The 17758-nt window shown below is 39.9% G+C and overlaps 1 protein-coding gene across 1 annotated transcript in view; it reads left to right on the forward strand.

The window, feature by feature from the left end:
* Positions 1–17758, forward strand: part of LOC128640077 (uncharacterized) — a 227037-nt gene that overhangs the window by 103272 nt on the left and 106007 nt on the right. Inside the window, exons 5-7 of the mRNA XM_053692408.1 lie at positions 11805–11865; positions 13633–13679; positions 13776–13851. Coding sequence (XP_053548383.1) covers positions 11805–11865; positions 13633–13679; positions 13776–13851 — 184 coding nt within the window. The remainder of the gene's footprint in view (positions 1–11804; positions 11866–13632; positions 13680–13775; positions 13852–17758) is intronic.

The following is a 17758-nucleotide window of genomic DNA, read 5'->3' on the forward strand; positions in this document are numbered from 1 at the left end:
TGTATATATATATATATATATATATATATATATATATATATATATATATATATATATATATATATATATATATATATATATATATGTGTATATATATATATATATATATATATATATATATATATATGTAAATTAATTTACAAGTCATTTCTTTTGTGTTGCTATAGAATAATATACCAGCCAAGTCTTAACGTTTATTAAAATAAATTAAAATCCTCTTTACTGCAATTATTTTTCAATATCCAAACTCCACCCACTATTTGCCTTATTTGGGGGAGCCTATCTGGGCTTTAATTAGCACAAAGCTAGCCACTGTTGTAAAGGGGGCAAAATAAATAATGAAAATATTTTCTTCGTAAATGGAAAGAGTCCACAGCTGCATTCATTACCTTTGTGAATTCAGTACCTGGCTACCAGGAGAAGGCAAAGACACCCCAGCCAAAAGGCTTAAATACCTCCCCCACTTCCTTCATCCCCCAGTCATTCTTTGCCTTTCATCCCAGGAGGTTGGCAGAGAAGTGTAGTCCTGTCAGCCTCTTAGTGAGAGCATGGGTGAAAGTTAAGAGTCCGGAGATGCAGGGAGAGTCTTTCTCCAAAACCATCCCGACTCAAATTAACAGCTCCACAAGCAATCAGCATTGACTAGTTTCGCAGCCTGCTTTTTCTTTCATGTAATTAACAAGAGTCCATGAGCTAGTGACGTATGGGATATACATTCCTACCAGGAGGGGCAAAGTTTCCCAAACCTTAAAATGCCTATAAATACACCCCTCACCACACCCACAAATCAGTTTTACAAACTTTGCCTCCAAGGGAGGTGGTGAAGTAAGTTTGTGCTAGATTCTACGTTGATATGCGCTCCGCAGCAAGTTGGAGCCCGGTTTTCCTCTCAGCGTGCAGTGAATGTCAGAGGGATGTGAAGAGAGTATTGCCTATTGAATGCAGTGATCTCCTTCTACGGGGTCTATTTCATAAGGTTCTCTGTTATCGGTCGTAGAGATTCATCTCTTACCTCCCTTTTCAGATCGACGATATACTCTTATATTTACCATTTCCTCTACTGATTCTCGTTTCAGTACTGGTTTGGCTTTCTACAAACATGTAGATGAGTGTCCTGGGGTAAGTAAGTCTTATTTTCTGTGACACTCTAAGCTATGGTTGGGCACTTTATTTATAAAGTTCTAAATATATGTATTCAAACATTTATTTGCCTTGACTCAGAATGTTCAACTTTCCTTATTTCCAGACAGTCAGTTTCATATTTGGGATTATGCTTTAAATTATCATATTTTCTTACCTCAAAAATTTGACTTTTTTCCCTGTGGGCTGTTAGGCTCGCGGGGGCTGAAAATGCTTCATTTTATTGCGTCATTCTTGGCGCGGACTTTTTTGGCGCAAAAATTCTTTTCCGTTTCCGGCGTCATACGTGTCGCCGGAAGTTGCGTCATTTTTGACGTTATTTTGCGCCAAAAATGTCGGCGTTCCGGATGTGGCGTCATTTTTGGCGCCAAAAGCATTTAGGCGCCAAATAATGTGGGCGTCTTATTTGGCGCCAAAAAATATGGGCGTCGCTTTTGTCTCCACATTATTTCAGTCTCATTTTTCATTTGCTTCTGGTTGCTAGAAGCTTGATGTTTGGCATTTTTTTCCCATTCCTGAAACTGTCTTATAAGGAATTTGATCTATTTTGCTTTATATGTTGTTTTTTCTCTTACATATTGCAAGATGTCTCACGTTGCATCTGAGCCAGAAGATACTACAGGAAAACCACTGCCTGCTGGATCTACCAAAGCTAAGTGTATCTGCTGTAAACTTTTGGTAGCTATTCCTCCAGCTGTTGTTTGTAATAATTGTCATGACAAACTTGTTAAAGCAGATAATATTTCCTTTAGTGATGTACCATTGCCTGTTGCAGTTCCCTCAACATCTAAGGTGCAGAATGTTCCTGATAACATAAGAGATTTTGTTTCTGAATCCATAAAGAAGGCTTTGTCTGTTATTTCTCCTTCTAGTAAACGTAAAAAGTCTTTTAAATCTTCTCTCTCTACAGATGAATTTTTAAATGAACACCATCATTCTGATTCTTTGGACTCTTCTGGTTCAGAGGATTCTATCTCAGAGATTGATGCTGATAAATCTTCATATTTATTTAAGATGGAATTTATTCGCTCTTTACTTAAAGAAGTACTAATTGCTTTAGAAATAGAGGATTCTAGTCCTCTTGATACTAATTCTATACGTTTGGATAAGGTTTTTAAAGCTCCTGCGGTTATTCCAGAAGTCTTTCCTGTTCCTAATGCTATTTCTGCAGTAATTGCTAAGGAATGGGATAAATTGGGTAATTCATTTACTCCTTCTAAACGTTTTAAGCAATTATATCCTGTTCCGTCTGACAGGTTAGAATTTTGGGACAAAATCCCTAAAGTTGATGGGGCTATTTCTACCCTTGCTAAACGTACTACCATTCCTACGTCAGATGGTACCTCGTTTAAGGATCCTTTAGATAGAAAAATTGAATCTTTTCTAAGAAAAGCTTATCTATGTTCAGGTAATCTTCTTAGACCTGCTATATCATTGGCTGATGTTGCTGCAGCTTCAACTTTTTGGTTGGAAACTCTAGCGCAACAAGTAACAAATCGTGATTCTCATGATATTATTATTCTTCTCCAGCATGCTAATAATTTCATCTGTGATGCCATTTTTGATATTATTAGAGTTGATGTTAGATTTATGTCTCTGGCTATCTTAGCCAGAAGAGCTTTATGGCTTAAGACCTGGAATGCTGATATGGCTTCTAAATCAACTCTACTTTCCATTTCTTTCCAGGGAAACAAATTATTTGGTTCTCAGTTGGATTCTATTATTTCAACTGTTACTGGTGGGAAAGGAACTTTTTTACCACAGGATAAAAAGTCTAAAGGTAAAAACAGGGCTAACAATCGTTTTCGTTCCTTTCGTTTCAACAAAGAACAAAAGCCTGATCCTTCGTCCTCAGGAGCAGTTTCAGTTTGGAAACCATCTCCAGTCTGGAATAAATCCAAGCCTGCTAGAAAGGCAAAGCCTGCTTCTAAGTTCACATGAAGGTACGGCCCTCATTCCAGTTCAGCTGGTAGGGGGCAGGTTACGTTTTTTCAAAGAAATTTGGATCAATTCTGTTCACAATCTTTGGATTCAGAACATTGTTTCAGAAGGGTACAGAATTGGTTTCAAGATGAGACCTCCTGCAAAGAGATTTTTTCTTTCCCATGTCCCAGTAAATCCAGTGAAAGCTCAAGCATTTCTGAATTGTGTTTCAGATCTAGAGTTGGCTGGAGTAATTATGCCAGTTCCAGTTCCGGAACAGGGGATGGGGTTTTATTCAAATCTCTTCATTGTACCAAAGAAGGAGAATTCCTTCAGACCAGTTCTGGATCTCAAATTATTGAATCGTTATGTAAGAATACCAACGTTCAAGATGGTAACTGTAAGGACTATATTGCCTTTTGTTCAGCAAGGGAATTATATGTCCACAATAGATTTACAGGATGCATATCTGCATATTCCGATTCATCCAGATCATTATCAGTTCCTGAGATTCTCTTTTCTAGACAAGCATTACCAATTTGTGGCTCTACCGTTTGGCCTTGCTACAGCTCCAAGAATTTTCACAAAGATTCTCGGTGCCCTTCTGTCTGTAATCAGAGAACAGGGTATTGTGGTATTTCCTTATTTGGACGATATCTTGGTACTTGCTCAGTCTTTACATTTAGCAGAGTCTCATACGAATCGACTTGTGTTGTTTCTTCAAGATCATGGTTGGAGGATCAATTTACCAAAAAGTTCTTTGATTCCTCAAACAAGGGTAACCTTTCTGGGTTTCCAGATAGATTCAGTGTCCATGACTCTGTCTTTAACAGACAAGAGACGTCTAAAATTGATTACAGCCTGTCGAAACCTTCAGTCTCAATCATTCCCTTCGGTAGCCTTATGCATGGAAATTCTAGGTCTTATGACTGCTGCATCGGACGCGATCCCCTTTGCTCGTTTTCACATGCGACCTCTTCAGCTCTGTATGCTGAATCAATGGTGCAGGGATTACACGAAGATAAATCAATTAATATCTTTAAAACCGATTGTTCGGCACTCTCTAACGTGGTGGACAGATCACCTTCGTTTAATTCAGGGGGCTTCTTTTGTTCTTCCGACCTGGACTGTAATTTCAACAGATGCAAGTCTCACAGGTTGGGGAGCTGTGTGGGGATCTCTGACGGCACAAGGAGTTTGGGAATCTCAGGAGGTGAGATTACCGATCAATATCTTGGAACTCCGTGCAGTTTTCAGAGCTCTTCAGTTTTGGCCTCTTCTGAAGAGAGAATCGTTCATTTGTTTTCAGACAGACAATGTCACAACTGTGGCATACATCAATCATCAAGGAGGGACTCACAGTCCTCTGGCTATGAAAGAAGTATCTCGAATTTTGGTTTGGGCGGAATCCAGCTCCTGTCTAATCTCTGCGGTTCATATCCCAGGTGTAGACAATTGGGAAGCGGATTATCTCAGTCGCCAAACGTTGCATCCGGGCGAATGGTCTCTTCACCCAGAGGTATTTCTTCAGATTGTTCAAATGTGGGGGCTCCCAGAGATAGATCTGATGGCCTCTCATCTAAACAAGAAACTTCCCAGGTATCTGTCCAGATCCCGGGATCCTCAGGCGGAGGCAGTGGATGCATTATCACTTCCTTGGAAGTATCATCCTGCCTATATCTTTCCGCCTCTAGTTCTTCTTCCAAGAGTAATCTCCAAGATTCTGAGGGAATGCTCGTTTGTTCTGCTAATAGCTCCGGCATGGCCTCACAGGTTTTGGTATGCGGATCTTGTCCGGATGGCATCTTGCCAACCATGGACTCTTCCGTTAAGACCAGACCTTCTGTCACAAGGTCCTTTTTTCCATCCGGATCTGAAATCCTTAAATTTAAAGGTATGGAGATTGAACGCTTGATTCTTGGTCATAGAGGTTTCTCTGACTCCGTGATTAATACTATGTTACAGGCTCGTAAATCTGTATCTCGAGAGATATATTATAGAGTCTGGAAGACTTATATTTCTTGGTGTCTTTCTCATCATTTTTCTTGGCATTCTTTTAGAATACCGAGAATTTTACAGTTTCTTCAGGATGGTTTAGATAAGGGTTTGTCCGCGAGTTCTTTGAAAGGACAAATCTCCGCTCTTTCTGTTCTTTTTCACAGAAAGATTGCTATTCTTCCTGATATTCATTGTTTTGTACAAGCTTTGGTTCGTATAAAACCTGTCATTAAGTCAATTTCTCCTCCTTGGAGTTTGAATTTGGTTCTGGGAGCTCTTCAAGCTCCTCCGTTTGAACCTATGCATTCATTGGACATTAAATTACTTTCTTGGAAAGTTTTGTTCCTTTTGGCCATCTCTTCTGCTAGAAGAGTTTCTGAATTATCTGCTCTTTCGTGTGAGTCTCCTTTTCTGATTTTTCATCAGGATAAGGCGGTGTTGCGAACTTCGTTTGAATTTTTACCTAAAGTTGTGAATTCCAACAACATTAGTAGAGAAATTGTGGTTCCTTCATTATGTCCTAATCCTAAGAATTCTAAGGAGAAATCATTGCATTCTTTGGATGTTGTTAGAGCTTTGAAATATTATGTTGAAGCTACGAAATCTTTCCGTAAGACTTCTAGTCTATTTGTTATCTTTTCCGGTTCTAGGAAAGGCCAGAAAGCTTCTGCCATTTCTTTGGCATCTTGGTTGAAATCTTTAATTCATCTTGCCTATGTTGAGTCGGGTAAAATTCCGCCTCAGAGAATTACAGCTCATTCTACTAGGTCAGTATCTACTTCCTGGGCGTTTAGGAATGAAGCTTCGGTTGACCAGATCTGCAAAGCAGCAACTTGGTCCTCTTTGCATACTTTTACTAAATTCTACCATTTTGATGTATTTTCTTCTTCTGAAGCAGTTTTTGGTAGAAAAGTTCTTCAGGCAGCGGTTTCAGTTTGAATCTTCTGCTTATGTTTTTTGTTAAACTTTATTTTGGGTGTGGATTATTTTCAGCAGGAATTGGCTGTCTTTATTTTATCCCTCCCTCTCTAGTGACTCTTGTGTGGAAAGATCCACATCTTGGGTAGTCATTATCCCATACGTCACTAGCTCATGGACTCTTGTTAATTACATGAAAGAAAACATAATTTATGTAAGAACTTACCTGATAAATTCATTTCTTTCATATTAACAAGAGTCCATGAGGCCCACCCTTTTTTGTGGTGGTTATGATTTTTTTGTATAAAGCACAATTATTCCAATTCCTTATTTTATATGCTTCGCACTTTTTTTCTTATCACCCCACTTCTTGGCTATTCGTTAAACTGATTTGTGGGTGTGGTGAGGGGTGTATTTATAGGCATTTTAAGGTTTGGGAAACTTTGCCCCTCCTGGTAGGAATGTATATCCCATACGTCACTAGCTCATGGACTCTTGTTAATATGAAAGAAATGAATTTATCAGGTAAGTACTTACATAAATTATGTTTTTTTCTCTCAAGTCCATGGCAGAAGCGACGCTACTATCTGTCACACTTGAAGGGCCGTGTTCCTGTTCCACGACGTAGATTCTGGTAAGATCTTTTCTTTTTACTTTCATCATGGATGTATTGTAATTACAACTGTTTATCCGAGAGAGGCTACAACCTCTCGGGGATAACTTTAACATAGGGTCTCAGTGAGGCTCCTTTTTGTATCTAGGAATCAAGGGTTAATATCTCCTGAGGGGGATTATTGAACAGCGGGGTTTATAATCCTGTTTGTTATGCGATTCTGTCTTCTACTGTGTAGTGTTGCTTCAGCTCATGGCTATTTTGGAACATAACTGCCTATGTCTAGTGACGCAGCCTTTATTGTCGGGCACGCTTCTGCATGGACTGCACGGTTTACCTTGTAACTCCATTTCCCCATCCCTGACCATGTGGCGACGGAGAAATCCTGGTGCTCTGGTGTCTGGTTCTCTGGAGGCGGTGAGTGCCCCAGCCATTGGGGGTGTAAGGTGCCGTTTAGATTTTTCTTATTGGTCCATTTTTTTATTCAGTGTCCCAGTTATGGAGGATTCTGATTTTTTGGAGATGGATGTCTGATTCAGACTCTACTTCTTGCGAAGAATATGATTAGGCCGGGTGATACATGCCCATCAGTTATGTTCCGAATGCCGTTTTAGAGTGCTCTGTTCCTCGGGATCGGGGAATCAGGTGCCCACTGACCCAACTGCCTATTTGGGGATTCTATTTCCCACGAGACGAGTTCCATACCATCAACTCTTACTACGCATGCAGGTAACCCAAACACTACTTATCCTTCTATGGAGAGTGGCCTGTTCCCACCGGAGGTTACGACATGGTTCTGCATGGCCATATCTTTGGCGCTGGCTCATCTGCACCTCCTGGGAGTGTGCTTACAATATTGTCCATGTTTTGTTAACCGGGGCTCATCAGGCTTGGGATTGCCTGGTCCAGTTCAGCTCTCTGGGGGAGCGACTGCCCCTGAGATCTCAGGGTGTCAGCCTTCGGGGGCCGGTGTTTTTCTTTTGTCCCGTCGGAGGTATGTTGCGCCTTTCATTATAGACTGGCATGCCTTCTTGTTCTACTAAGGCACGTTTTTGGCGTTGCTGGAGGATCCCACTCTTAATGGGTCTGGGGATTTTCAGTCTTATTCTTAGATTCGCTTGCATGCGTAGACATAAGGGGATGAAGTAATCTTCTTATAGTCTGTTATTTGTGTATCCTTTCCCAGTTCTGAGCTTGGCAGTCTCGGACCCCTGTTGGGCTGGTCCTGCGGGTCTGTCCATTCTTCCTGGGCGATAACCTACGGGTTGCCTTATCTTTTATTTTCATCCGGTGAGGATGATTTTTAGTTGGTCTAAAGCTCATGTTGTGGGTGATGTTTCCTTTGGGAACTTCTCTGGAATTGATACTAGCGATTTTGTAGTCGCATTGTTTACAAATGTCTGTTTGCCTGTAATTTATCCCTCCATCTCGGGAGACTATATGTGACCTTGACAGTGCTGGGGCCCTTGGTTTCAGGCTGGTCCTGACTGGGTACAAATCCTTCTGTCTTTGAGGCCTAGTTCAGACACGTGGTGCCTTTTTATGTCAAGTTGGTTCGGTGAGGGTGCCTAGTGATCACAATATGATTTGTGCTGTTTTCTTTTATTTTACAAGCTTCAACTAGCATCCTGAGAGGACTTGAGGGTCCATGGTTGCTTAGCGGCATGGGGGATTGGTTCAGTCTTCATTCGCCTTTCTATCTAGTGGGCCGGGAGTCCGTTGAGATCTGCAGCGACATGCTCAGTTGTTTCCGATTTTTCCGGGAACTAGAGAGTTCCTCCCCGTTGTGGGTTGGAGGCTTGGAGGATTTAGGTCCTTCGTACTGCTGTTCTTACGCTTTTGCCTTTCATGGTCTCTTGGAAGTGTCCTTTTAGCACTTGTTCCTTTTAGAGGTTCTCTTTCTTTGGTTCAAGACTTTCTGGACTTCGTCCGGTTTTTCTGGCGGCTTTGGCTACTTAATTAGGAAGTGAAGGCCGGGAGGCTCTGTTTTCCTTCAGGAGTTAGTCGTCTTCATATCAGTGGCGATAGGAGGTGTTGTATCTTTTTCCAAGCTTTTGCTTAGGGGATGTTTTTCTGCCTGGGTTCAGGATGCTTTGCATTCTTCTCCCTTGGGTGTGGTTCTCTGGAACGTTAATCTGAAAGCATTATGGAGACTAGCCTTTCTTTCTACTCTCTTTCGGTTGACTCTGTTCTTGTTCTCATTTCCCTTAGTGTTGCCCTTGGGGCCTTTGGTCTCTAGAGAAATTGTGTGACTTTGTCGCAGCATAGCACCTTGTTGGGGGGGTGTTGACCTCCGGCTAAGGGTGTTCTCTTCCCTTTGGGCTGGGATTTACGAGTGAGTCCTGTACCCGTTCTCCGGGTTTCCCGGTTTTCATCCCCTCTGAGGTCTGATTGCTTCAGACAGGGTATCTTGTGTTCCCTGGGGATGTCGTTCGTTCTATGATGATTCTTGTCTTGGATCCTACTTGGATGTCTGGAGACTTATGGATACTGTGGACTGGTTCGGGACAACCCAGTTTTTTCAGGGACCCTATGTTGTGACATAGGGGCTAGCTTATTGGGCTTGCAAGCAGGAAGGCCAGAGTTCATATCCACCTTTGGGTACTGGTTATAAACTTTTTAAGACCTAACTAGTCCTTCCGACGGGGTGTGCTCCTCTTCATGGGGAGTTTTTTCTCTGTTAGTTCAACAGTGGTGTCTGGATGATTTTTTCATTTGGTCCGTGTTTTGATCATGCTATGGCTTCATGTCTTGTGGACATGTATGCTGTTCTTATCTGTGCCCTTCCCTTTTGAGGGGATAGTTTGTCTTCCTTATGAGCTGGGGTTTCTTCTCTCTTTGTCCTGCCCTGTGTGTAGGAGGTTGGATCAGGTGCTCTGTTCCACCTGTTGGAATTTGATCTCTCTAGAGACTGCTCTAGAGACTGTCTAAGAGATCTGTGACAGGTCTTCCTACGGATCTATTGCACTTTTCTCTGTTTCAGGTCCCAGGGGGTTCTCCTTGGGAGTGCCTTACTTTGGGTGATTGGGTTGGCACCTGAGCTCTGTTGGGGTGGGTGAGTCCCTCTTTTACTTTCCATAACCTGGGGCTTTGGGGTCTTTCTGTTCCCCCTGTCTATCAGACATGTCTGTTGCTTGGGCTGATCTGGTGTTGGAGCAGGATCTGTGGGATTTGTGGGAAGGACTGGCGGCTCTTAGACTGCAACGTTATCCGCTGGTTAGTGGATATTTAGCAATCTGAAGGATCCGATCTTCATCTGCTTGCCCTGCAAGTATTTAAGTTTCAGAGTAATTTTTAGATGACTGCTGCGTGTGCAGTGTTTTTGCTTCAGGTGTTCGTCAGACCTATCTGAGCTTGCTGCACGAGATTTCTTTCTAAATATTTGGTATTCTGAGCTACCTTTTTTGCGACTTGGGGACCTTCGTCTTCATTTGCTTTTTAAAGTGCGGTTGCACTGTGTCAGGGGAAGATCCTATATTTTTTAGACTCCCAGCCTTATCCCGTGGTTTCTGTTATTCTGGGGTCTGGGCGTTGCCTCCCCTTGTTTCTATGAGACTGGTGGGTCTCTGTTGGTCTGGAGTTCCTTATGCTAGCTGGACAGCTAGCTCAGCATTCTAATGCACTGTAGCAAACCGAGGGTTGCAAGTTCGTTCCCCGGCCAGGTCTACTCAGCCTTCTTCCTTTCGAGGTTGATAAGATGAGCAGCGCCTTGAGTCCCTTAAGAGTGATTAGTTGTGCTTTACAAGTACATTCCTGTTTTCTCTGTGTCTTTTCTTCTTTGTGGAAGAATATGGTAGCTTGTTCCCTTTCTTTAGTAAGGGGTGTGTTTGGAGACCGACTGCTGGGCAGCGGTGTCTCCTGAATGAAGGCTGTTGACTCAGTCGAGTCTAGTTCCTGTGGTCTCTAGCAAGGTTTGTGGACTATCTGCGGTCAGCGTCCTTGGGCCTCTTCCTTTTTTCAAAATTGTTCTCGGCTTCGGACAAAGCTGGGTAGGGGTTTTCAGGCCTGGTGCCCTCAGAATGGGCCACCTCTCATACCCTCCTGTTTGTGCAATGTGTCCTCTATAGCTTGGATAATGTTTTCCCAAAGGTAATGAATGCAGCTGTGGACTCTTTCCATTTATGAAGGAAATCTTAAATTATGCTTACCTGATAATTTTCTTCAGATGGAAAGAGTCCACAGCTCCCCGTCCGTATTTTTCTGTGGGGCGTCTGTTCTTCTGGCACCTTTTCACCCTGATATTTCTTCTACTGTTCCTTGTTCCCTCGGCAGAATGACTGGGGGATTGTCAGGGTGCCAGGAACCAGACTGAGAAGAGAAGTGCAAAAATAATCACACCTTTTATTAATAGCAAAAAATAATAAAGTCCACAAGTCAAATAACAAGCCAGGAATCAAAACCAGAGCTGGTAGTCAGACGAGCCGAGTCAGGGGCCAAAGCGAGTAGTCAGACGAGCCGGAATCGGGAACAAGGAGAACAGCAGAGTCAGGAACAAGCCAGGGATCAAGAACCAGGAGGGACGTCAGACAGCCAGGTAATACACAGGAGCTCTCACAAACAGGTCTGAGACAACGCAAGGGCAAAGCATAGTGAACAGAGGCCCTTTAAATAATAAGTGATGACATTACAATTCTGAGACTGCATCCTGTCTCACACGGATGATGTACACCAGTCTGGCCATAAAAGGAAGTGCAGGAAATGAGCAGCATCACACAGTATGCACCAGAGTCAGCAAGAGAGGTGAGTAAAATGACTGCCAGCAGCACATGGCAAACAAAGCAGGGAAAAAACCCTGACAGGGATGAGGGAAGTGGGGGGGAGGTATTTAAGCCTTTTGGCTGGGGTGTATTTGCCTCCTCCTGGTGGCCAGGTTCTGAATTCCCAAAGGTCATGAATGCAGCTACAAACTTTTTTCCATTTGAAGAAAAGAAAATTATAAGGTAAGCATAATTTATGTTTTTGCAAAGTTGTTTTGTTACACATAACTTAACATTTTATATAAAAATCTCAAGGTGTTTACTGTCCCTTTTAAAGCTGCCTAAAAGAAAAAGGCTTTGTCTTTTGTACGTCGTATTGGTTTATTGAGACTTTGTGAATTTATCAACTTATTGCAGTTCTGTTTCTACTGCTTTTTTTAAGCATATTTTCTACTGCTTTCTATTCCAACAAGCATCATACGATTGCACTTTTTTTTCTTGTACTTTTATTTCAGATAAACTCATTGGTGTTCATTGTACGACTGGCACTAACAGAACAGGATACCTTATATGCAGGTAACTGCCAGTTTGTATAGATTTCATAACCTTGCTGTGTTTTTGCAAGTTTCCCCCATTTGTTTTTATTTATTAAAGTAGCTAGCATGAAAGTGATATGAAACCCAGAAATTATTTTGTGATTCAGACAGAGCAAATCATTTTCCAATTTGCTTTGTTCCCATGATATTCTGTGTTGAAGATACCTAGATATGCATCTGGAGCACTATATGCTGCCATCTAGTGCTCTTGCAATTGGATAACATTCTTGCAGAACTGCTGCCTTATAATACTCCAGAAATGGGCTGACTCCTAAGCATAAGTCTCTGCTTTATCAACAAAAGATACCAAGAGAACGAAGAAACACTGATAATAGAAGTAAATTAGAAAGTTGTTTACAATTGCTCTATCTGAATCATGAAAGACATTTTTGGGGTTTCATGTCCCTTTTAATGCTTTAAAATGGGGAGAGAGTAAGCGCTAAAAAGCTTAAAAGGCTAGTAAAAGGTACATTTTAATACATATAAAAATTTACAAATGGCAATCAGACGCATGGATCCATGTCTGACTTAACAAAAAAAAAATATATATATATATAATAAACAAATCTAAAAATATCTAAAAATATCCAATGGAGTATAGCATGTGACGCTGACTTAGTGAGCCAGTGATGAGGAGTTAGGACATGTACATTCAATAATATAAACAACCTAAGTGAGTGATTGAGTGCACACAATAGCTTTCAACAAAGAAAAATAGCATTCACAAAAAATAGTGTTCACAAAAATTGGCGTACATAAAAAATGTTCAAATGTTCAACCGGTTATATGTAAGTGAATCCAGTAGTGTTTCCTCCAAAGTGACGTGTAGAAATATAACGTGAAGTCAATAATAGTAGAATGTAAACGTTGAGTGGGTCAAATTATTGTGGTTCAGCTGCTAAATTAAAAAATTGTAAATCCGTGAGGTGTATAAAAATAAAAATAAAAATAACTTGTGAAAAAATCCACGTGGAAAACTTGAATTCAAATGATAAACAAAGGTCAAAAATCAAAAGACAAAAATATCAAAAGACAAAAATAGAAAATCAGTGATAATATTAAAAAGCACTAAAGATCTAGTGAAAACAAATCCTTAATTCAGATGTTAAAAATCCTTGGTAAGATCCATAACAAACAAATACATCGATAAAATACCTAAAAGGGAACAAAAGAGAAACAAATAGTGCAACACTGTATATGATATATAATATAGTTAATTAAAACCAAGCTCACCAGTATGCCAACGCGTTTTGGCCTAGACTAGGCCTTTCTCAAGACTATAGATTTGTTTATTATATATATATATTTTTTTTTGTTAAGTCAGACATGGATCCATGCGTCTGATTGCCATTTGTAAATTTTTATATGTATTAAAATGTACCTTTTACTAGCCTTTTAAGCTTTTTAGCGCTTACTCTCTCCCCATTTTAACTTTTGTATTGTTAGCCTACTAGGAGGCTATATAGTTAGTAAGCTTAAGGCCCTGGGTGTAGCGCTCGGTCCACTTCTCCTGTCCTTTTAATGCTTTAGTTCTGTGTTCTTCTTTTGGAGATATTTAAAAAATAATTTTCTTTTCCTTGGTACTCAGTGCTCTGTATCAAATACCCACCAAAATATTACAGGATATATATAAAAATAAATTAAAAAATGAGTGACGTAAAAGCAGACCTGTAACTTGTGCGGAAGATAGAGAAAAGGGAAGAAGAAATATAATTTTGTCATTTTTTTTCCCTCTTTCATTCTTTAGGTATTTGATTGATGTTGATGGATGGGATCCAGGAAGTTCCATGCATGGTATTATTATTATTTATTTATTTATTTAAATATATTCCTTTATACAAAGCATTCAAGTCCTTTTACATTTGAACTAATTGTTTTCTTTTTTTTAAGTCTTTGCACGGGCTCGTGGACACAGAATAGAAGGAGTGGTATATACAACTGACCTTATAAGAGGACCCATAAGAAGGTATGGCCTTTTTACAACATTTTCATGTATAACATTTTTTTTGTATTATTAATTCCATCTGTGTTTCTCTACATTATCAATAGTTATGTGTAAATGACCACTAAATATAGCAGAACTGCATAATCGACAAATGCAAAAGCACTTTGTCTGAATTTCAAATGAGCGGTACATATATGTTCTATTTTCCTCCCCCTGCATCACGTGATAGCCATCAGCCTATCACAAAATGCCCATATGTACAGTATATACTGTAAATTATTGCTAATGCTCAGTAGGAACTGGTGTCCCAGAAAGTGCTAATACAAGGACTGTGTACATGTTGATAATGGAAGTGAATTGGAAAGTTATTTAAAATTGCATGTTCAATCTGAATCAGGAAAGTTTAATTTCGACTTTAGTGTTCCTTTTAAGCAATAATAAAATGCTCTAGCACATTAGAGCATTGCATTATTAAAGAGACGTAAAATCCAAAATGTTCTTTTATACAGGTGGTGAGAGTCCATAATCCTTCACTTATGGGAATTACTCTTATCTACCACTAGGAGTAGGCAAAGATCTCCAATGCCCAAGAACTCTATAACACCCCCCCTCACAAATACCTCAGGCTTTACTTTGCCTCCAATGAGGTAGTTGAAGACTGAATATGTGCATTTGATTCTTCAGAGAGAGGTGTTTTCAGTCTATATTGAGGCCCAGTTTCCCCTCAGAATACAGTGCTTCTCAGAAGGATGGTTTATAATTATTTTTTCACCACTAACTGATCACATTGACTTGCCTCCCTTTATGGATCTACAATATACTCCTATTACATAACATTTGCTGACATGTTTCAGTACTGGTTTGTCTGCTGCTTAATTGCTAGTGGACGAGTGTCTATTGGTAAGTGTCTTTTTATTAACATTTTTTTCACTCCTATGGCTATGTTATGGGCACTTTTTTAGTTTCTATGTATATATGTTTGTTAATATATATGGCCCTGGGACAGAACCTTTTCACTATTCCCTTGCTCTTTTGCAGGCATCAGCTTTTTTGGCTTGCTTAGTTTTTTGTGCATCGGGGTTGCACTTGTCAGGTTAGTCTTCTATTGTTTTTCTGTGCACCGTTTTACGCCTGTCGGGTTAGTGCACGTTCGCATTCTTATGTTGTGGTGTTAGGTTTTTTTTTTTTTCCCCACGTGCTCGGATTTAATGTATATTTATCTTGCTTTGTTTTGCTATAATGGAGCAGCATGATTCTGTCCCTAAATCTACCCAAGAAACAGAGTCTCCTGAACACCTTTCTACCATTATTAGATCTGCTTATTGTTAGAGAGCTGAAGTGCCTTCTCCAGCTCATTTATGCGGCTCATGTCTAGATTTGTTAATGGAATCAGACCAATCTAATGTTGTTTCTCTGGGTACTAATGCACCTACTCCTTGTTTATTACAGGATAATGCTGAGGTAGTGCCGCCTGCTGTGATTTTTTTTTTTATCAAGGCTGCAGTTTCTGAAGCGCTGGCTGCGCTCCCTCCAAACAAGCATAATAGGGAAGTTTAGATTTTACCTTCTACAAATACTATGCGTCCTGAGAGCAGTGATAGTGTTTTGTATTTCTTTGAATGACCCTTAAGGCAGAAAGTTAGAATCTTTTCATAGAAGGGCCTTTTTACATGCAGGTTATATTCTCAAAACAGCTATTTATATTGCTGATGTAGCTGCTGCTTCTACTTACTGGTTGTCTAGCCTTTCAGAACAGTATTCTGATGACTCTGTTAGTGCAAATATTATGGGTTTGCTGCAGAGTGCTAATTCTTTTATTTGTGATGCTGATTTTGATATTATGAAGATTGAAGGGACAGTCTACACCCAAATTATTGTTGTTTAAAAAAATATATAACTCCTTTACTACCCATTCCCCAGCTTTGCACAACTAACATTGTTATATTAATATACGTTATAACACTTAAACCTCTAAATTTCATTACAGACAGCCTCTTACATGCTTTTTTATTAGCTTTTCACAAGAGACTGCTAATCCATGTGGGCCATGTAGATAACATGCTCTCTCCAGTTGGTTGTGATTGACACTGCACTAATTGGCTAAAATGCAATCAATAGATAATAAAAAAATAGCCATGTGATCAGGATGCTGTCAAGAGGCTTAGATACAAGGTAATCAGAGGTTAAAAGTATATTAACATAACCATGTTGGCTGTGCAAATCGGGGGAATGGGTAATAAAGGGATATCTATCTTTCTTTTATGTAATTAGCAAGAGTCCATGAGCTAGTGACGTATGGGATATACATTCCTACCAGGAGGGGCAAAGTTTCCCAAACCTCAAAATGCCTATAAATACACCCCTCACCACACCCACAAATCAGTTTTACAAACTTTGCCTCCTATGGAGGTGGTGAAGTAAGTTTGTGCTAGATTCTACGTTGATATGCGCTCCGCAGCAGGTTGGAGCCCGGTTTTCCTCTCAGCGTGCAGTGAATGTCAGAGGGATGTGAGGAGAGTATTGCCTATTTGAATTCAATGATCTCCTTCTACGGGGTCTATTTCATAGGTTCTCTGTTATCGGTCGTAGAGATTCATCTCTTACCTCCCTTTTCAGATCGACGATATACTCATATATACCATTACCTCTACTGATTCTCGTTTCAGTACTGGTTTGGCTTTCTACTACATGTAGATGAGTGTCCTAGGGTAAGTAAGTCTTATTTTCTGTGACTCTAAGCTATGGTTGGGCACTTTTATATAAAGTTCTAAATATATGTATTCAAACATTTATTTGCCTTGACTCAGGATGTTCAACGTTCCTTATTTCAGACAGTCAGTTTCATATTTGGGATAATGCATATGAATAAATCAATTTTTTCTTACCTTAAAATTTGACTTTTTCCCTGTGGGCTGTTAGGCTCGCGGGGGCTGAAAATGCTTCATTTTATTGCGTCTTTTTTGGCGCAAATTTTTTTTCTATTTCCGGCGTCATACGTGTCGCCGGAAGTTGCATCATTTTTGACATTTTTTTGCGCCAAAAGTGTCGGCGTTCCGGATGTGGCGTCATTTTTGGCGCCAAAAGCATTTAGGCACCAAATAATGTGGGCGTCTTTTTTTTGGCGCTAAAAAATATGGGCGTCACTATTGTCTCCACATTATTTAAGTCTCATTATTTATTGCTTCTGGTTGCTAGAAGCTTGTTCACTGGCATTTTTTCCCATTCCTGAAACTGTCATTTAAGGAATTTGATCAATTTTGCTTTATATGTTGTTTTTTCTATTACATATTGCAAGATGTCCCACATTGACACTGAGTCAGAAGATACTTCTGGAAAATCGCTGCCTGGTGCTGGATCTACCAAAGTTAAGTGTATCTGCTGTAAACTTGTGGTATCTGTTCCTCCAGCTGTTGTTTGTACTGAATGTCATGACAAACTTGTTAATGCAGATAATATTTCCTTTAGTAATGTTACATTACCTGTTGCTGTTCCGTCAACATCTAATACTCAGAGTGTTCCTGATAACATAAGAGATTTTGTTTCTAAATCCATTAAGAAGGCTATGTCTGTTATTCCTCCTTCTAGTAAACGTAAAAAGTCTTTTAAAACTTCTGATTTTTCAGATGAATTTTTAAATGAACATCATCATTCTGACTCTGATAATGGTTCTTCTGGTTCAGAGGATTCTGTCTCAGAGGTTGATGCTGATAAATCTTCATATTTATTTAAAATGGAATTTATTCGTTCTTTACTTAAAGAAGTCTTAATTGCATTAGAAATAGAGGATTCTGGTCCTCTTGATACTAAATCTAAACGTTTAAATAAGGTTTTTAAATCTCCTGTAGTTATTCCAGAAGTTTTTCCTGTCCCTGATGCTATTTCTGAAGTAATTTCCAGGGAATGGAATAATTTGGCTAATTCATTTACT

This window comes from Bombina bombina, chromosome 9 (genome assembly GCF_027579735.1).
Source record: "Bombina bombina isolate aBomBom1 chromosome 9, aBomBom1.pri, whole genome shotgun sequence".
Taxonomy (NCBI): Eukaryota; Metazoa; Chordata; class Amphibia; order Anura; family Bombinatoridae; genus Bombina; species Bombina bombina.